General features: G+C 41.2%; 1 protein-coding gene across 28 annotated transcripts in view; it reads right to left on the bottom strand.

The window, feature by feature from the left end:
- Positions 1–21,329, bottom strand: part of Sgip1 (SH3GL interacting endocytic adaptor 1) — a 193,617-nt gene that overhangs the window by 4,942 nt on the left and 167,346 nt on the right. For all 28 annotated transcript variants that reach the window (XM_028887492.2, XM_028887538.2, XM_028887595.2 and 25 more), the window contains 4 exons: positions 10,045–10,156; positions 4,203–4,358; positions 1,946–2,078; positions 320–522 (listed from right to left, as the gene is read on the bottom strand). In XM_028887492.2, coding sequence (XP_028743325.1) covers positions 320–522; positions 1,946–2,078; positions 4,203–4,358; positions 10,045–10,156 — 604 coding nt within the window. The remainder of the gene's footprint in view (positions 1–319; positions 523–1,945; positions 2,079–4,202; positions 4,359–10,044; positions 10,157–21,329) is intronic.

Raw genomic sequence — 21,329 nt, 5'->3', positions numbered from 1 at the left:
TAACTAGCCACAGCAGTGTGAGATACACAGAGGGGGATACAGTGTCTAGAACACATCTATCCAGAAAATAGATGTGAAGAAGTATTTGTTAATCGTTTAGTTTAGGTAATGTCCATTGTAGCCAGCTCACATCAATTTTTAAAGATGTATTCTTTATTTTGCTGTTACTAGTGGAAAAACTGATCTCCTCCCTGACCCCAGCAGGCTTGCTGAGGTTTCTTCCCACAGTAAACCCTGGTGCTAAAACTCTTCAGTCCCTTTACTGAAGAAGCCATTTTAGGGGGCAGGGGAGGGGAAGTTTTTTTTTTTTTTTTTTTACCAGACTGCTGGAGGAAGCACAGCCTGGAGCTTGGTCACTCCTCCGTCTATGGGGACCAGGAACTGCACGTTGTTAAGGGCCACTGCAGTGGTCATGGCATCTGTGTTGTACTTATAATCTATTCGCAGGTCGGTGCTCGCAGGCTCACATCGCCAGTTCACTGCTAAGTTCAGAGGCGTGGACTGAATGCCCTGGGCAGACACCTTGCCAAAGGACAGGAGAGAAAAGGTGTTACGTCTCCACTGCTAATCTAAAACCAAACCAGAGGCTGTGATTGGCTCCCATGGGACGGGGCTTACAAACCCAAAAGTTGTGCTACTGTTTGTGCTCTTCACAAACAGGATTCCGGGGTACACTGGAGTGTTCAGGTGCCAGGTGGGAGTGCTGTGTCCTTGGGGTGACTATCGAGGTTACAGCTAGATACACAAGATCAGCTGTGGAAATCTCTACCGCACTTGAGAGGCCACAGTGCGTTTTCTGTACTTAGGGGGGTGAAGTAGCATGTGGGATAGAAGCCAAGGCCATGAGACCAGACACGCTTGGGTGTGAGTTCTGGTTCCGCCACTTAACAAGCTGATTGATTTTGGATAAGTCACTAAACCCACTTAGTCTCAGTTATTTTCTCGTCTGCCAAATAGGAATTATAACAATGTGGCTCATAGGTTGTCAGGAAGATTGGAGGAGAAACAGCATGATGTCTAGTGTATAGAAAGGAAGTGAGACCTTCACACAGGAGGAGTGTCATTTATGTCATATTTGCTCTTCACAACAAACCAGGGAGGCAGACAACACTGGGCACCGTCCTTATTCCTTTGAGATTTGTCAACATAAGGACCCGAATCCAGACCCTCTGCTTGGAAGAACTACATTGTCTGCAGTCTGGTTAGAGCCAATAATGAGGGACTTAGAGCAAGAAAGAGCCAGGTTCAAAAGTTTCATTAGATTAATCATTGAATTACTTCTTAGCAAAAGTTTTATTGCAACTATTTCATGAGGCTATCATACTAGAAAAAAAGTCCAGATTATTTATATCCAATCACTTAAAATTAAAAGGATTAGAACACTTGTGATCTTACCATGATTATGTTGATCTAACTTACTAATAATCTATAATATTTAAAAAAAATAGATTTATTTATTGTTCGCATGTGTGTGAATTTATGCACACCACATGCATGTAGGAGCCAGCAGAGGACAGAAGATGGCCTCAGGATCCCTGGAACTGGAGTCATGGAGTTGTGAGCCACAGTGTGGGGGCTAGGAACTGAAGTCATGTTTTCTGCAAGAGCAGTAAGTGCTTTCAACAGCTTTTAACCTCTGACATATTTTTACAGCCCCAACACTTAGAATCTTAATTAAATGTGCATACATGTTTTAAACTTCATTTTTGGGGGCATGTTTCTATAATTTAAAAATAAAACACCTCGCTTTGTACTTATGGGTACATGATTAATATTCTTCTCACTAGTCCCCACATGGTTCTTGAAATTTTCAGTTGTTTTTTTCTTATAACCACAGAAGTTTCAATAATATTAAAAGAAAAGTTCCTTTTATGCAATAGTAGGCACTTTGGGATGGAACTTTGTAGTGTGAAACATGATAACCCTGACCACGTGAGAGGATTACCTGGTATTTGAGCATGTCCACATTATAATATGTAGCCTGGGGTTTTTGTTCAGAGACTTTCTTTAGATGAGTCATCAAGTTTGGCATGTTTACCCAGAATTCCTTGGTATTGGCATCATTTTGTGTATTATCACTGTTAAGATCAAAAGAAAATCAATGACTGAGCAGCATCTCATCGACACCATCATCTGCACAAGAGATGTCTTAGCAGATGGCCTCTGATTTCTCCATTGCCTTTGACAATCCGAACACAAGAGCATCCCCTGGGTGGTGTTAGCATAGTGCAGTTTGGTGTGGTGTCCCATAAGCCGCCCAGTTCCCACAAGAAGGCTCTGCTCTGCTGCCAGACACTCCTGTGAGCTTCTGTCTATTAACCCAGCAGAATGACAACTGGGTCCTTTGAAGCAATAACTATTTCCTCATCCACACTCAATAGCTCTCCCTACATAATCTTAGTTCAACCTAAACTCATCAGCCAATGCAATTAAGGGGGGAGTAAACTGATTTTCCATTAAACTGGCTTAACTTACAGCAATTTTCAGAAATGAACCAGTTAAAAGACTTGGAGGTACACACTTGTAATCCTAACTTTGAGTAGGTTGAGGCAAGAGGATCACAAATCTGAGGGCAGCCTCAGGTACACTGTGAGAGCTTATCCCGAGATGAAAACAAAACCAAACAAGCATAACAAAAACAAAACAAAAATGTAAAGATTTGGCTTCGCTAACTGAGAAGGATGTAGCTAACACCACCATTCTCCTTTGTCAGCTACTCAGGAGTTCGTCCAAGAACATCTGAATAAAAAAACTCAATTCACAAACGAGACAGCCTTAGAGTTTAGGGTGGTGGTCACAGTTACTTCCAGTAGGAAAGTAGAGTCTTGGCTCTCTAAAAAGCTTGGTATCCCTGACAGCCGGTGTTCAGCAGCCTGTCTAATGGCCACTTGCTTGCTCTACACTGCATGCAGCTGCTTCTTCATCCATGACGAAGGACCAGCTGGGTTCCATGCCCTCTGGGTGCTGCTATCTCATGGGGACAGGATGGTGAATGAACAAACAGATAGGGATTTTTTAATGAAAAGGATGGGGACTTTCCAGGAAAATGGCAAGGGGACATAATTTACTTTTGGGGATGGACATAATTTACTAAAGGGATTACTCTCGATGGCTGGAGAGGGCAGAGGATGGACAGGGGAGGCAGAGGAGCTGAGAGGAAGTGGAAGCCATAGGAAGAAGGGGAGGGTGGTATGTTAGAAGATGGGGAAAGTTAATGCACCAAGCCTTGATGTGTGTGGGGCAGGACTTCACTCATTTTTGATAGGTAGACCAATGAGGAGAACAGACACACAGATCTGAGTAGATGATCAAAGTCAATGGTCCAGGTTGAGATTCTAGAACATGTATCATGTGAAGCCACTGGTCAGCTGTGAGCAAAGAGCATTCCCATAAAGGCCTTGGCTGTAAAAATGTATTGGAGCAGGGCCAGATTGGAGTTAGGGAAGGAAGCAATTGCTACTGCCACAGTCTGGGGATGTGATATTGGTACTAACTCAAGGAGAGATGCTGCAGAGGAAGAGTCTGGGCACTGAAGAGACTTCTAGGTAGCACATCACACTTTATGATGGAGAGGAAGCTGTCAAGAATGACCCCTTTTGTCACACCCACCACAAACCAGTACACACATGCACATCCTAATAAAGACATCATTTCAGGCTTGAAATAAGAAAGTGTGCATTTACAGGAACAAATCCACATGACCGTCCCTAGTGTGACATATGTCAATAATGACCATTATAGTAAAATCATATGTTTCACAGGAAAGGTTTTCAAATTTACATGGAAGAATAGCCCATAGTTGCAATATTAGTTCCTTTAAAAGAGTGTTTCTACAATAAGAAGTTTTTCTATTATTAGGTCCATCACCTACTGTTCTTATCAACTGTTTTTAGTAACAAGTGAAACAGGCACGTGTACATTGTCAGCAATATGGAGTTTCCTTAAATGCCTCTTTAACCTCTTTAGAAGTTGGCCACTAAAGCACACAAATGCATCATATGCAGCTACCCCTTCACACAGCATCAAACACACAAAACTGGAAAGCTAACACACACTCCCGGTGTCTGGGTGTTGAATCTATGTGCACATCTGCATTGTGGTGAGTCAGCCATAGTGCTGTTCTTGCAAGGGAGTACTCCTTATCTGGTCACAGGGTGCCAAGGCAATCACTTCTTTAAGACAGTATGCAGAATCATATTTACCAGCAGAGAAGTTGGGGGTTCGGCAGGACGTGCTCTAACCTGCTGGAATTTATCACCCGAAAAGTCAGAGCAGCTGGGGATGGGTTGTTGGCAAAGTGTCTGGTGATGCCAGCGGGGAAGGACAACACCATTTCTCCCGTAATCTTAACAATGCATCTGAAATACCAAACACATGAGAGGAAAGAGCAGAAACAGGGTCAGTATGCCGGGGTGCAGAGCAGTTTGAGTGGCAACTTAAAACACTCAGAGTTAAAGACAAACAGTTACAATTATGCTCCCAACCACCAAGTCCTTTCCAGCTCACCCGAGAATTTGAGAACTGAGAGTTTTTTTTTTTTTTTTTTTTTTTTTTTTTAAAGAGGCTTAGTTGTAAGAAAATATAAAATATGTTTCTACAATGGGTGGCAATATCAAGAACTAGAACTATGAACTTATCTTTTTGACTATCTGTTTTGGGGAGTAACATATACCCCTCTACTAAAAAAAAAAATCATAAAGAAAAAATGGCCTTAAAACATATTTATTGCATGTGGGTTCGTGTGCACACATCTGTGGCAGTCAAGGGATAGCTTGGGGGAGCGGGTTCTCTCCTTCCACCATGTGATTTCTAGGGACGGAGCTGGGGTCCTCAACCTTGTGGGCAAGAGCCTTTACCAGTTAAGACATCTTGCTGGCCCCAAACTGGTTGGCTATTTTGTTGAGTGTGGTTTGGAGTGTAGAAGACCAGCACAAAGAATATGGGTTGGCCTCACCAATCAAATCACTTAGTCTTGTGATTTTTGCTTACTTGAAGATAATAAATTGTTATCCTTTTTTATTGTTTTGTTTTGTTTTTTTGAGACAGAGTTTCTCTGTAGATTTGTGCCTTTCCTGGAACTCACTCTGCACTCCAGGCTGGCCTTGAACTCACAGAGATCCGCCTGGCTGTGCCTCCTGAGTGCTGGGATTAAAGGTGTGCACCACCACTGCCTGGCATAAATTGTTATCCTTATATCTCACTGGGACTTACTTTAGTTCTTTGAGTAGTGGGATCAGTGTCTTGTATGTACTCCAACATAAAGTTCTTATGTCCTACTTTATTAGTTCTTTAGTCCGTTATTTTGTCTATTTTGTCACAACTATATTAGCCATAGAAATTAAAACATGGTAAGATGATAGTTCAGAAGGAAGAATAATCATTTTTAAAGACTTCATGGAGGTATGAAGATGATAGAGTGTAGTTACTTATAACATAAAATTCCACACATTTGTATGATATAAAATCATTGCATAACCAAGATCCATGCATGTTTCCATTGTCCCCAAGCATGTCTTCCTGTCTTTCTGTAATCCCCCTGGCCCAGTTTTACAGTTCTCCGTCCTAGGTACCTGCTATGTACTTTTATTACTCTACGTTGTTTTGCACTTCCTTAATATAATCTAACAGATCTGTGCTGGGGGTGGGGTTAGACTTTGTTCCTCAGAAGAATCATCTTTAGATTTGTCCATGTAGTTCTGTGTATCAGTAGGTCATTTGTTTTTTGTTTGCTGAATGGATATATCATACTTTAAAAAGAATAATTCAATTCAGCCATTGAGGAATATTAGAATTCTTCCCAGGCTTCATCTCTTACAAAGGTGTGATCAATGTATGCAGAGGTCTTTGAGTGGGCGTGATTCTAATTTTTCTTGCTAGGTATGAGGGAATCACTGGGTCACGTGTTGGGGGATACCTTTCACTTTTAATGAAATAGCCCAACTGTCTTTGTGTTTTCCTTTGCCATGCCCCCTCTCTGTGTTTTGCTTTTCTTCTTTTTTTCCCTCCTTCCTCCCCTCCCTTTCCTTTCTTCTTTTCTCCCTGTGTTTTCTAAAATGGAAAATACAGCTGTGTGTGAGCATCTCTGCATTTCCACATCCTCACCAGCATTGTGCAGAATCTGCCTTAATTTCAGCTATTTGGTGAGTAGTGAGATCTCATTTGAACTTGACTTTAAAGAATGTCTAAGAATATGAAGGTCTTTTTAAAAAGATTTAATTAATCAATTATTAGTTTGTGTGTGTGTGCGCTCACACATGCGAATCCTTGAGTGCTCATACTATGGGGGTCATAGCATCCATGGGGGTCAGAGAAGAACTTGCCAGACAGAGTTGGTTCTGTCCTTCCACCACATGGGTTTCTGGGCGGTGGAGCTCAGATGACCAGGTTTGGCCAAGTTTACCTTCACTGCTATGAGCCGTCTCTCTAGCCCACAACTTTGTTCTTTTTCAAAGCTGTTTCAGGAATGGGTCCAAACAGAATACAGAATCACAGCATCACTTTCAGCATAAGCTCAATTTACAAACTTTCAATTCCAACCCACTGTTTATGATCTACTCTCGGAGACTTAAAATTTAAAAAATTGTTTTTCTTTGCCTACAGCATCAGGTAAAGTTTTGTCAGTAGAGGGCGCTGAAGAGGCAGTGTAAGGAGTTTGCATTATTGTAATTACAGATTACTAAGTTCCATGTTTCTTTGATGTGTTTTTTTTTCTTTAGGAAAATATTTTTGACCTATCAGCATTTGATGTGAATGTCAACGTGTTATATGAATCTGGGTTATTATAAAAACTTAAAAATGTTTTTGGTTGTGAGCCTAGCCTTTAATGGCTGAGCCATCTCTCCAGCCCTGTGGCGCACGCCTTTAATCCCAGCACTCGGGAGGCAGAGCCAGGCGGATCTCTGTGAGTTCGAGGCCAGCCTGGGCTACCAAGTGAGTTCCAGGAAAGGCGCAAAGCTACACAGAGAAACCCTGTCTCGAAAAACCAAAAAAAAAAAAAAAAAAAAAAAAAAAAACTTAAAAATGTGAAATGGAATTAGAAATCAATCACAAATGAAGCATTTACAAAGAATGAAGAAATTTTCAAGTCTGGTGGCACGGGACTCACAAATTGGGTCCTCCCTCTTGCCACAGGCAGCTGGGCTACAGAATTTGCAGCCAGTTCTAGTCAGGAGCTGTGTGACTGTGAGTTTGGGGAGGGCAGGAGAAGAGCATCTCTCCCATTCCACTGTGCTGTGAGGTTGACACCAGCACACAGCCTTTCTCCTGAGCATGCTCTGCATGCAGGAGCTTGAGCTGCTTAATTAATCAACCTACTTGGGCTTCTACACTGTGAAAAAATTTTCCCCCATTCAGTTCAAAGGGCCCTTTCTGAAGCTTGCCTTACTATCCTCATCATTCAGCCTCCTCACTTTGCCCTTTTTCTAGGTTGGACATATGGAGAGATTTTTTTTTTCCTTTTTTTAGAAAATTATGTGGTCAAAATATTAAGTCTTCCACTGCATTGTATTTACACCTTTCCTGTAGATGTAACCAACCGTCTTATTAAATAAGAAACACAGAACCAATGTAAAAGAGAAAGCCAAGAGGTCAGAGCTCAGAGCTAAAACCTTACCCTTCCTCCTGTGGTGCTCCTACCTCCCCGAAAGAGAGCTACTTCCTGTTTGTCTATCTTTAAATAGTCTTTCTGTTCTGCCTTCTCATTGGTTATACACCCAAACACGTGACTGCCTCATCACTGCCTGTAAGTACAGCCCTCCAGGTCTTAAAGGCGTGTGTCTCCAACGCTGGCTGTATCCATGAATACACAGAGATCTACCTAGCTCTTCTACCCAGTGCTGGGATTAAAGGCGTGTGCCATCACTGCCACACTCTTGCTATGGCTCTAATAGCTCTGACCCCCGGGCAACTTTATTTATTAACATACAATCAAAATCACATTTCAGTACAATTAGAATACCACCATACTTTCCCATCCCACTCTGGATTATTTTCACATACAAATATTATCTCCCATCCTAGATGTCTCCACCTGTGTACCTCCTGCCTAGTGCAATGGTTGGTGCAGAGTAGCACCCAGATGAGGGACTGTTCAACTACTACTACTTGAGCACTTCGAGCCTTGTTTTGGTGCTGAAGACACAACAATGGAGAACAGAGTCAAAAATCCAGCTGTTGGGGCTTCCATTCCAGTGGACAGGGGGAGACAGACAACGGACAATAGGAAAAAAGTATGTGTGAGGGGTCAGAGAGGGCTATGGAGGAGGAGGAAGTGAGGTAGGGAGGTTGGGGAGGGGGATGGGAGGAGTGCTGCTTTCTACAGGCTGGATGGGAAGTTGAAGAACCAAAGTGAGGGGACAACTGCTCAGATACATGGATGAAAACTTCACGAGAGAGAATGAGAGAGAGAGAGAGAGAGAGAGAGAGAGAAGAGAGAGAGAGAGAGAGAGAGAGAGAGAACGGGGCATGAAAGAGAACCAGCTCTAGGCTAATGTGGCTTAAATAGAGCGCACTGAAGAGGAGGAGGGACACAGACAAGGCAGGAGGGAGCAAGGCAGACTAGATCACAGAAGGGCAACCAGGCGTCGCTGGACGATCTCCACCAACAGAGCACAGAGCACCTACGACCCCACAGATCCCTGGAAAGTGATTTTCCTGTGAACAGATGAGACTTCGGAGCATGGGGGTGATGTGCTATGACGAGGATGGACTTCAGAGGTGCCAAAGTGGAAGCTGGGAAGACCAATTACATCTCTGAATACATTAGTGAGTGAATGAATTTAAAGCCAGTCAGGAAGCAAGCAGAAGAGGAAACATTGTGTGGTTCTCCCGTGATTTTTCCACCATAGTGTATGTATTCTCTCCACCTTCCTATTCATTTTTTAAGTACATATGCTTCTGTTTTTCTCAGTTTTATCAGCCTCAGTGTTCAAGGCATTGATCAGCCAGTGGTGAGTGGTTCTTCTAATTCACATAATAGGCAATTGTACACATTCTTGGTTCTGACAAGACTACAGGACTAACATGCATGTAATAAGTATTTATCAGCTTTAGCTGACAGTGTTTATGTGCTCCATATAAGCCTCTCTTCTCTCTCCACCATTCCCTCTCTTTCTCTCTGGTCCTGCCTTTCTGGATCAACCCCCGTCTCATAGTGTCTGTTTCTCTGTGTTATTATGGATCTAGAATAAAGCCTGGTTGTTGTTGAAAGAGCCATGACAACGAGAAAGAACGAAAGATCTGGTGTCTGGGTAGCTTTGGGGCTGGAGAAACTAATTCTGCTGGCTTTCCAGAATAGCAGTAGGAGAGTTAGACTTTTTGAGACAGTGTTTCTGAAGGGGAAAGAGGACTCACACTTGGTCATGTGATTTCCCACCTAAAATGTGTTGCTCCAATTATATCTACTTCTTACCTCTTAATAAGATCTGAAATGCATTCTGTAAGCACATCTGTTCCTTCTCATTCCTCTCTCCCTCGATTGTAAGATTCTCTAAGCCCTGTTCTTGTGAGTGAAAAAAGAACCAAGAGCAGTCCATCCTTCACTTAGGTTTTCTTTTTGTTTACTGATGGACCTCAGGCCTATAATTAAACCAACGATACACTTGGTAGCAGTGTGGTGTGGGTGTTTGGTGTGCAGGGTAGAGTAATACTTCTTGCCAGTGGTTTGGAGTTAGAATTCCCTTTGTTACTGAGTATTGAAAGCTGTATATACTCCTGTGGAGGGGGGGCGGCAATTGCACACATAAGATGTGGTTCATGTCTTTAAAGCCAGCACATGGGAGGCAGAGGCAGGTAGATCTCTATGAGTTCAAAGCCAGCCTGCTCTACACAGCCAGCTCCAGACTAGCCAGGGCTACATAATGAGACTGTCTTAAAAAATCAAATGCAATCTAATTTCAGAGAATTTGTAGACTTTATGCATCTGAACCATAGAATTCTTTCTCAGAAGGTAGGATAGTTACATTTAGGGTGTCCTCCACTGCCCCCCCCCGCCCCCCACTAGACAGGACAGGTTCAAGAGGACAGGGGTCCTTATCCCAGGCTTACTTGCTTGGGTCTGCTCCTTTGAAGTAGGCGTTGACGGTTTCTGTGAATGCTGCAGCAACTGGCAGGGTGTCCTGGGCCCCCATAGTGAGAGGACTGGGTCCCCTGGAAGAACCTGTAGGAGATGAAATGCTTCTATTTATTTGGGGCTTATGTGAAAGGCATGAGTACATGGAGCTACAGCTCACTAAAGGATGGGGGGGAGGCTACTACCAAAAAAACCGTGATTACACAGTAGTTGTGCATTCAATGCAAGCACAAGTATTTAAAAGGAAAATATTTGGCTGGTTTATAGACAAACACACTTGACATTGATTCTGTTACTTGATTACAGAAGCAAATCCAAGCCAAGAACAAGTCACAGGGGTTTATAAAGGTCCTGCATGAAGCACGAGGCAGTATTTGCATGACAGTTTGTGCAGCAGGTGGTTAATGGAGAGACATGCTAGTTTCCTATTTCCCGTTAGAGCATTCCACCCCATCGAGTGCTCCGACTGGAAACCCGCATTCCTTCATTTGGAAGAGGTAGTCATGTGGTATTACATAGCTCACGGCCCTTTTCTGCTTTATTTCCGTTTTCAAAAGCGCAGTTGCTCTCAGATTCAACAAGGTCAAGCTCCTTGCCTCAAACAAATGCTACCAAAACGTACATGTTAACTTGGCACAGACAAAGGGACGCACTGCTCACGCGTGCGTGATTGACCCTACCAGCCTCTTTTTGTTCATTGAACACTTGCTGTGTGCCAGGAGAGGCAATGCATGCCTCCCATGAGGTGTTTCACCCCACCTGCCCCTTGGCCTGTGGGACAGGCAGGGAGAGTCACATTTTACAGAAGAAAAAGCTGAAGTTTAAGGGCCTTTTCTAAAAAGATAATACAGTTGTTCGAGCAGTGAAACAAAACATCCAAATCTAGATTTGCTTTCCTGGAAAGCTTGTATTTTTATCATCACGCTGCATGGATTGTCTACAAGAAACATTTAACTACAAATATTTGCTGCAACATGTAACTTCACCAAAGCATAAAGTTTAGCTTGCTGCCTCTGTTATTAGTTTCTAGGCATGGTACTAAACACAGTATCTATGTTACATGCTTGTTGCTTCAGCTTTCTACCAAACAAAGATGTTTATTCCTCCTCTCTTCCAGCATATGCTACATGCATTGGTGTAAACCCATCCTTTCCATGTCTTCCTCCTCAACATAACCTTTCCTGCTCATTCTAGTTCATGACACTCCCCACCCCCAGTTTTTTCTATCTTCATTCAGCTCATAATATCTAGTACTTGGTAGTAGGTCATCAATTAAAAAAAATTATTTATATTTTATGTATGAATGTTCTGCATGTACACCTATATGCCAGAAGAGGGCATGAGATCCTATTATAGATGGTTGTGATTGCTGGGAATTGAACTCAGGACATCTGGAAGAGCAGCCAGTGCTCTTAACCACTGAGCCATCTCTCCAGCCCCTGTAGGTCATTAATTTAATGTATATTTGCTAGTATCATGTGTCATGCCCTAGTGTAGATGGTGAGGATGCTCAAGATGAGTTAAATATGGTCTTTGTTCCCTGGAGTTCAGTATGCAGTTATCGCTATTCTTGTACTCAACAGCATCACCACCATCACCATTATCATTCACACCAGCACAGACATGTCACCATTACTTACTTCCCATTTCCTATGTACCTTATGTAAGTGATAAGCATGATATTCATTCATGATATGTATTACAGGCATCTCCAGCAGTGCTGCCAGGAGATGCTGGAACATCTAGGATATGGGGATCACATGGAAGGAATTTAGATCCTTGGCAGTATGCTCTTGAAGGAGATCTTGAGACTCTAACCCTTTCCTCTATAACTCTTTGTTCTCTGGTCACCATGAGGTAAACATGCCTCCTCTATTACGTACACATTTCTGACATGATATACTGCGCCACCATAGGCCTAGAGCACAGGGCTAAAGAACTGTGATTCCAAATCAACCTTTCTTCCTTTTAAGTTGAATATCTTTTTTAAAAAAATATTTATTTTTATTCATGTGCATTGGTGTTTTGCCTGCATGTGTGTCTGTGTGAGGGTGTCAGATCACCTGGAGCTGGAGAAACGGACATGTGTGAGCTGCCATGTGGGTGCTGGGAATTGAACCTGGGTCTTCTGGAAGAGCAACTGGTGCTCTTAACCACTGAGCCATCTCTCTAGCTCCTAAGCTGAATATCTTAAACATTTTGTCACAATAACAGTAAACCAATCAACACAGGACTAATATTCAAAGAGTTTCTACAACTTGCTCAGTCTTGCCTAGCTGATATGCAAAAATTTTAAGACTGGTACTTAAGTACTTGTGAGTTTAAAATTTAGGTTCTGAGGACAATATTATTTTGTTTCCATAGCGGGTAATTATAGGGCCATTTGGGGCAAGAAAACAATTGAGGTCAATTGGAGTGTGCATGTCTACCGACATCTGCCATTCTGAGAACATGTGCCATCACCCACTGTAGGTCCAAGAAAGGCAACAGTTAGACACATTTACAAATAACAAAATAAGAATAAACAGAAGAAACGATTTTATAATAGTGTTGCTCAAGTTTTCTGTTTCCTCATTAGTTCAGATGTTTATACAGTGACTGACAGATGCTGGAGGACAATGGCTTCCCTAGCTGATGGTAGCAAGAGGGGACTGGGCTGTTACCATCACAGCAAAATCATGGCTTCCATGTGACTGGAACTTGGGAGTTTGGTGAGGGAGTAAAAAACAAAACAAAAAACAAAACAAAACAAAACAAAACAAAAAACAACAACAACAACAAACCTACAACCTAATAGAGTAATTAAACAAATGCTTTAAAAAGTTGGCATGAGAGAAAAAAATAAAACAAAACTGAATGGATGACTGGGAATTAAGTGATGAAGCGTTTTACACAAATACTTTAGAAAACTTTCTATATGAAAACAGACACTAAAATAATTCTTTTGAGACTCTATATGAAAATCCCTGGATATATCTCAGAGCAAAATGCACATGTATACAATATTTATATAATCTGAAGTAGAAGTATCGATGGCTTGAGGTTTTTGGGGGTTCCTGGAACTGAGATTTAGAATAGTTCCTTAGAAAATGAGAGACTCCTGAGCTATCTGATATAGGGGGTTCCACATTTAGATCATGTTAGCTATAGTGTAGTGCATAATTTTATGAGGGAGACAATAACGTGTAGGAGGAAACTTGTCTTAAACATGTATGTGATATCTCTCTCTCTCTCCTCTCTCTCTCTCTCTCTCTCTCTCTCTCTCTCTCTCTCTCTCTCTCTCTCTCTCTCCTCTCTCTCTGTACTTGTCTTGTCTGTGCCTGTGGAGACCAGAGGTTAACATCAGCATGTTTTCTTCAGTCACTTTTCTACCTCATTTTCTGAGACAAGGTTTCTTCACTGAACCTGGAGCTCACTGTTTCAACTAAATCATCTGGCACCAAGCCCCTGGGGTCCACCTGCCTCCACCATCTGTGCTGGAGTTACAGAGGTATACAGAGCCATGCCTGGCTTTTACCTGGGCACAGAGGACCAAACTCAGGTTCATAAGCATATGTAGCCAAGCACTTTGCCCACTGAGCTCTCTCTCCAGCCCAAGGACATGCCTTAAAAAGAAAATAAAATTGATGAGAAATGCAGATGTTAGCAGATAAAGAGAATATTATGGGTACTTTATTTTTGAAAACTACAAAACATTTTAATAGACATGATATTTTTGTGAATAAAGTGATGTGATTTAGGTAGCTAATGGTCTTTCAAAGTGAACTGACAATTACGTCAGACATACTATGCAGGAGCATGAGTCAGTGGTTAATGCTTGCTGAGGAAGAACTCTCTACTGAGTGGTCCAGAGCTCTGTCTACAGACTAGGCTTTTATTATCAGAATTATTAGGGGTGGTAGTGATGATGATGAAGGTGTTAGCAGTGCAGAGATTAGAACAGACATTCAGCGATGACACTGGGTGGTGGCTGGGAGAATGGAGGTTGGCACTAGGTGAATGGGAGCTGGCATCCAGCCTGGGATTGCTTCTTCCTCTGATACTTGTCTAAACTACTTTTGGCAGTAATGATACAATTATAACCATTTGATAGGCCCATTCTGAGGATTAAAAAAAATATAGCATTTAGAATACTGCTCGGTTTGTAACAGCATCAAATTAGCTATTTTATGATGATTATTGCAATTAAGACAATATGGAAGTAATCTGAATGAGACAGGCTCAAGAAGGTTTTAAAATTTTGGGATACTGAGCTGGAACTGCTGAGAACAAAAATGGCAAAAGTAAATATGAAATTATTTATATTAAGATCAAAACATTGCCAAACAATCTAGACGTGATGGTGCATATCTATAATATTAGCATCTAGGAGGCTCAAACAAGAGGATGGCAAGTTGTGGGCAGCCTGGATATATACTATGTCTGTCTCAAAATTTGAAACAAAACAATACATTGAAATTAATTAGTCAAACAATTGTGATTTTGGAAAAAACCTAGCTCAACAGATAAATATGTCTAAAAATAAAACCAACTGAGGGATTTAGTTGTTTAGCTTTCTGTGGTTGGGTTCTGAAGATCTCAGGCAGTTTGGGCTATATCGATGCATATTGTTGGAAATAATGGCTTCACCATCTTTTGTTTAGTGCGTGCTTTGTGGTATAGCTCATGAGGGAGCACCGAACACTTGAGAACTTGGACCAAACTCGAGAATGAGAAGACGAAAGGCTCTGGTTTAGCTCTCCCCTCTGTCGCCTGACTCCTCTCACTGTCCCCTACAGTTTTCTACCCTTGCTGTGGCCACAGCTTGGATGCTGTAATCATCCCTGTGGATTTGATCAATAAAGCCTTGAAAGCAGAAACACATAAGATAAATACCTACAGAGAACCCTTTTACCTTAAAAGATCTACGATTTACAGTTCTATTCTTTCATAGGCTTGTATTTTGCTATTTATAGAGCATTTTGTATTTTACTTTATATTTTATATATTTTTTGCCATTGCAGTCTGGTCCACATATCATTTCTAACAGCTGTTTACTACCTTACAAACCTTTCCCAAACATTAGGTCATTTTTAGGTGGTAATCTAAATTTATCTGTATATTAATTTCCTTTGCACTATTATATAAATATAATTATTTATATTATATATCTTTTTATTATATAATTATAATTATATAATTTCCTTTGCACTATTTCTAGAAGATAAAAAAGAATTATTCTTACAGAGTTGTATAACCAAACTAAATGAAGTTCATTTTTAATCGTGAAGAGTGCCAAGATACGTCACATGGAGGTTATGCTCAGTGTGGTTGGTCATAAGTGAATGCTTCTGTGTCCCTCATAAAACCCCAGGGTCTTTGTTTAGAAAGACTACCGACCAAAAGTGAGATAACGCTAACAGTAGCGAAGAGAGTCAAAGCATGGCCTGAGAGGGTGAAGAGGAGCTTTAAAACTTTAAAAAATATCTGAAATGCTATTGTTATATGATTCAAGGGATCAGATTTTTTAGGACCAAAAATCTGCAAGAAAACAGTGTTGTGACCATAGAGAAGTCAGCTAACTGTACTTCTCTTGGGGGAAGGGCAGACAGTGCACCTTCAGCTTCCTAGCCTATAGTATTAGGTAGTTTGTAGATTGTTGAGGTTGTTACCATGAGAATAACTTTCTAAGAGAGTACAGATGCTCTGAAAACGGTTTCCGTTCCCTGGAGGGTTGAGTGTCCCTGTCACACATACAGAGATTCTCTGTGCACAAGATAGAGGTGGGAACACAAATATGTAAATATAAGACACAGATAAATGAAACACTAAGCACTAATGACTTCAGTAGGAGCATGCAGATGTGGTCCTTTTGCAATTACTCAGTTGACTAAAAGATGAACTGCTGAATGATTACAAGATTAACAGAGGAAGCCTGGGCTCCACAGTCATAGCTCCTGGGTGTGAAGTCTGGGTTTCCACTAGGGACAAGGTATTTGATTTCTCTGTGACTCAGTTTCCTCATCTTCAAAACAGGATCAATAAAAACAGTATATTAACAACGCGCACTAATCATTGGAGGCAGTACTTTTGAAGTCCTTAGTGTGGCACGCACTTGAAGAGCACTGTGCTTTTGCTGCCATGGTTTTGGCCATTGTGAACACTGGTTAAGATTATAGAGCTCTAGGTTCAATCTTTGAATTAGAATAGATTTTGAGGGAGAAAACAAAGGGAGGTCTGGAGGTTTTAGTACAAAAGGAATTTGTAGATTCCTTTCATCCCTCAATTGGTTTTATTTGACTTTTCTATAAATACATGTTTAACTTGGCATAGATCAGTAGATGCCTAGTGTCTTGGTTTAAGTTGCTTGATGTGGTATTTGTATCACAATAGGCTATAAACGTTGTTTGAGTGCATGCTTGTTTTATTAAAATGAACAGACAGATAATTTGAATAATCGAGACCTTTCATTCAAGTGTGAATATCTGAAATTGTTAGGCATTGTGCTAGGGGCTGAAAGATACACAGGAACACATGAGGCATGGCCCTTCCCTTGTGGAATCTATAGTAGAAGGGAATGTAATAGTAACTAGAACTGTGATGGGACAATGCATGGAATTACAGAAGCATTTAATACTGCAATCATTATATTGCTGTTAGCTCACAAGGTAGGTGCAATATTTGTTATGGTAGCTCTTATGTCTGCTTTTCAATAACTTCTAATTCCAAATGCCAACATAAATTTATGCTTTTTATATGTTTTCAAGGGGTAAACAGTCTTAGTATAGTGACTGACTCTTTGAGATGGGGTAAAATTTAGCCCTAGGTGGGCCTCAAGGTGGCTGATGTGGAGGATAAATTTGGATTAATCATCCTTCGAGATTCCACCTCTGGAGTGTCTGTGATTCCAGGTCTGTATGCCATGGTCCCCAATCTACTATAGGTAGTACAGGGGATCAGAACCAGAGCCTCTGGTATGTTAGGATGGCCCTCTACTCTTGAACTATATTGCCAGCTAATGATCTACTCTTAATCCTGACAACATATTTGTAGGGTAATTACCATTATTTTATAGGTGATAAAACAGATTCTACATCATGTGGTAACAGGATAGAAATCCAGCAAGGAAAAAGGGCAGAGCTGGGAGGCAGACCTGCCTGGATGTCTTCAATCATACCATGAGCACTTAAATCAGATTAGGAAGGCGTTGGATGTAGCCTCTGATTGTACATCTGTGGTATCCCTAGAAGGTCCAGCTGTGACCAGTTAGTAGCAGTTCCTGGGTACCAGGGGAAAGAATAATAATAACTAGTCATTTTAGCAGGCCTGCTTTAGGTTGGAGGCAAATGACCTTTATACCTAGCTAGGAGAAAGCAGGGAATGGTCCAGCATAGGGAAGAAGCAGAAAGACTCAGTGCCTATCCGGAGAAGACACGTACATGAGATTTAAAGCCACTGAGTGCACAATGCTGCATATAGGCAGCAACCTAAACAGACATTAATAAAGGACAGTACATTATAGACCATGGAACCATTAACGTGGTTATGTATATTACTGGAGACACAGCAGGGGGATGACATCAGAATTTGTTCAGTTAGATTATTTCACGGTTTCTCCAGAATGGAAGAAAGACACCAAGAGAATGACAGGGTGTGTGTGTGTGTGTGTGTGTGTGTGTGTGTGTGTGTAGGGGGGACTTGGAAGATTCATGGGATTTTTACTCTTTTTGCCCCCCCTTTTTAAAATTTACCTTTTTATTTTATATCCCAGCCACAGCCTCCCCCCATCTTCCCCTCCCAAATCCTCCCCTATCACTCCCTACCACTCACATTTCCCTTCCAGTCCCCTCCTCCTCCATCTCCACCCATGAAAGGACAGGTCTCTCATGAGTATCAACAAAGCACGGCATATCAGTTGCAGTAAGACTAAGCACCTCCCCATGTATTAAGGCTGGGCAAGGTGACCCAGTGTGAGGAGTGGGGTCCCAAAGGCCAGTTAAAGAGTCTGAGTCAGCCCATCCCCGCTGTTAGGAGTCCCACAAGAGGACCACTCATGGGCTTCTTCATAACATGCAATGAGCAGGCCTGCTCTGGGCTAAGTCCTGAGGGGTGAGGGATAAGTAGCAGATGCAAACTCGGAAGATGCTATGGAATAAGCCAAGCCTGGGAAAGGGACGTGCTTCACAAACCAGACTTAATGCTCCATTTTAAATAAAAAGCTAACTTAAACTCTGTCATAAAATGTGATAGTTTTTAAAAATCAAATATCGAAGGAAAGTTAAAAATCAAGAATTTCATTAAGCTATTTAATGACATTTCTTGCCTCCATTCAGAAGTGGTTTAAGACCACCACAGTGGAAGCCACACCTAGGTCTTCATAGGAGGACCCATATCTGTGTTCTGATGTGAGTTGTATTTTCTCCTAAAATATGGTGGTAGATCTGGCCTAGTTACTTTGTGTTTACTCTTTTAAATTAAAACAGAATACTGGGTATATTCTTTTTTTGTAAGGAAGTGTTATCATTTGTGGGGAAAAGGGTTAGATTTATACGTATGCATACATGGATGTAGTCACTAGATGTAGTCAGTTTAGAGACTTCTGTGAGGTTTACAGAGCTATTGTGTATCCAACTTGGTTGAAATCTAAGTAATATTTCCCTCAGTATCAAAAACATACCACTGGAAACATTTTGACAAGACACATCATGTAACTGATACCAAAAGAAAAGCGGGACCTTCCCACAGAACACCTGTCCCCAGTCTTTGCTGTAACTGGGGACGTAACCACACGTGGAAGTCACCAGCTCCTCCCAGTCTCTTCAGCTGAGTTACTAAAATCAACTTCCCTTCATGTGTCTGACTGAATTTTATAACATTAGAACATTATTTCCCTCAACAATGCTTGGAAAAGAAAAAAAAATGTTCTTTGATGTAGTAAGAGTGTGAAAAATTAATTTATGCAGAAGACTGGCTCATAGGTGTGGCTATGAACCTTCTTTGGGATTTAAATCCCATAATTTTGAAAGCTAGGATAAATAGGCTGATTGATACACATTATGGAATAATACTCAGGTATTAAAACACTAACTTTCAAAAACTTCTGGCTGGTTTTCAGGGAAGCTGTTTGCTTTGCAGAAACTTAGAAATAAACTTGGAAAAATAAGTGCAGACAAAATCCTGGAGTTTTTACATATAGTAAAATTGAGCGATCAATGCAAAAAAAAAAAAACCTGTACAAAGTCAAGATTATAAATGTTTAACAAAACCATATTACTGTTACTAACAAATTGTTGATGCCAGTCATGCTTCAAACCTCGGAAGCTTAGATTTGACTTCTGATGGGTATGTGGAAGGCAGTGGCTTGGCTATTGTCTGCCATCGTCGGCTAGCAAACAAATCCTTGTCTATATTTAAGCTTATTTTGCATCTCAAAATCTGTTAAACCAGTGGAGCGTATTCCATTAGATGGCTTTGTGGGATCAAGCAAATGCAGCACTCGTGTGTGTGTGTGTGTGTGTGTGTGTGTGTGTGTGTGTGTGTGTGTGTGTATGTGTGTGTGTGTGTGCACAGAGAGGTGTTTCTTCAAGGGTTTTCAACAAAATTTTAAAAATGTTATCTGTATCAATCTCTGAAAAGTGTGATTTTGGGTAAAATTTTTAGTTTGTGCTTTTTGATATCTTTTAATTTTTACAAGTAAAGTGTTTGAATCAAGAAAGCAAATTGTGACCTATTTTCAAGTGCTTTGTAATGGCCCAGAGGATATATTAGAAGAAGAGGGCACAGAGTTATGTAGTATTTGATAACGTGAGCAAGCCATGGATGCACAGAGTCATAGTCACATGGGAAGTAACAGAACTGAACTATAGCAAAATGATAATGTTGACTTTGGTTAAGAGAGTACAGATTATTTTACTTTTCTCATGTGTTTGCTTCTCCTAGTTTTTTTTTTTTTTTTTTTTTTTTTTAATAAAGTTCATAAGAAATAGTATAAACACAATGAGAATAATTTGGGAATTTTACAGAGGTTTCTACATTTCTAATTTTTATTTCTTGCATGGTTCCTTACAGTTCAAAAATGGATGCTGGCAATTTTGAGCTCTGTTGAAAGGTGTTTTCCCATTGGGGTGACACACGCGAAGGGAAACAAAGGAAGAAAGCTGCCTGGAACTGACGGACTTCCTGAAAGTCTACTATCTGAACGGCCAGCTTCCTTGGCGATAAGCTGTGAGTTAGTTCAGAAAAAGCAAAGGCTATGGATGGGAGGCATCACTACTAACAGCTTTTCTTCCTGGCCTCTCAACAACAACCCAGCTTCACCAGAGCATCCTTCCAAGATGACCCCTGCCCTGCTCCCTGCCAGACTTCCCCAGAGTAACCTTTGTGTGTTATCAGTGGCATTTTTTCAAGCTTCTCCCTCAGCACTTAGGGGAAACAGAAGCTTGTCATCATCATGCTGAACATCAGACGAAGAAACGTTAACTGTGAGGACATATGGTACCTGTGTCACTACTGCCTGCCGACAAGAATAGCAGCCCCTCTCCTTCTGTGTTTCCCGTGTCCTGGTGACTCCTATGCAGAAGGGCAGAAGAGTAAAACAATTCCACCCCGTGCCCCATCTGCTGACAATCTATGCAGAAATGACTGCCACCTGCATGGTGGCAAAATCACTGATGAAATCCTAACAGTGATGACTTAGAAGGCCTTATGCTGAGGATGCCAAAGAAATCCTGGATGCAATGAAGCGATGAATGCACAATTGTTAGTACATGCCTGGTGGTTTTATTGTCCTTCCCGCATTTTAGAATGTCTGTGTTAATAATTATTATAAGGAATAATTACATTTGTGCTTTACTTTACTCTGTGTAAGGACCTTTCATATCCAACACTCTGAGGTTGGTTTGGAGGTAACGCTAATTAAATATGTTTAAAACCCAGATACATGAAAGGCTTTGAAAGGGGAGCTTCTCCTGAGTATCTACATCTCTTTGTGTCACTGGTAAACCTTCTCCATTTTTTATTTATATCATTTCTCCTTCCTGGGGTAGCTAGAGGTCCATAAAGAAGGGTTTTCTCCCTTTTTCTTTTGTAGCGCTGTGCCTCCTACATACAGTCAACTGCTAAAGCATAACCCCAGCCTTTAAAAGACGATTTGATTATGGAAATATGCAACCTAAAACTATGCTGGTCCTTCCTAAAAGACTCAGGGCAAAAATAAAAGCTATTATCGGCCAGCCATTGTCTGAAGCAGGCTCAGGTCCATAGAACAGTGAAGTGGTTTCCT

Source organism: Peromyscus leucopus, chromosome 2 (assembly GCF_004664715.2).
Source record: "Peromyscus leucopus breed LL Stock chromosome 2, UCI_PerLeu_2.1, whole genome shotgun sequence".
NCBI lineage: Eukaryota > Metazoa > Chordata > Mammalia > Rodentia > Cricetidae > Peromyscus > Peromyscus leucopus.
The sequence above is the reverse complement of the archived record's forward strand: the minus strand, read 5'-3'. Positions and strand labels throughout refer to the sequence as shown.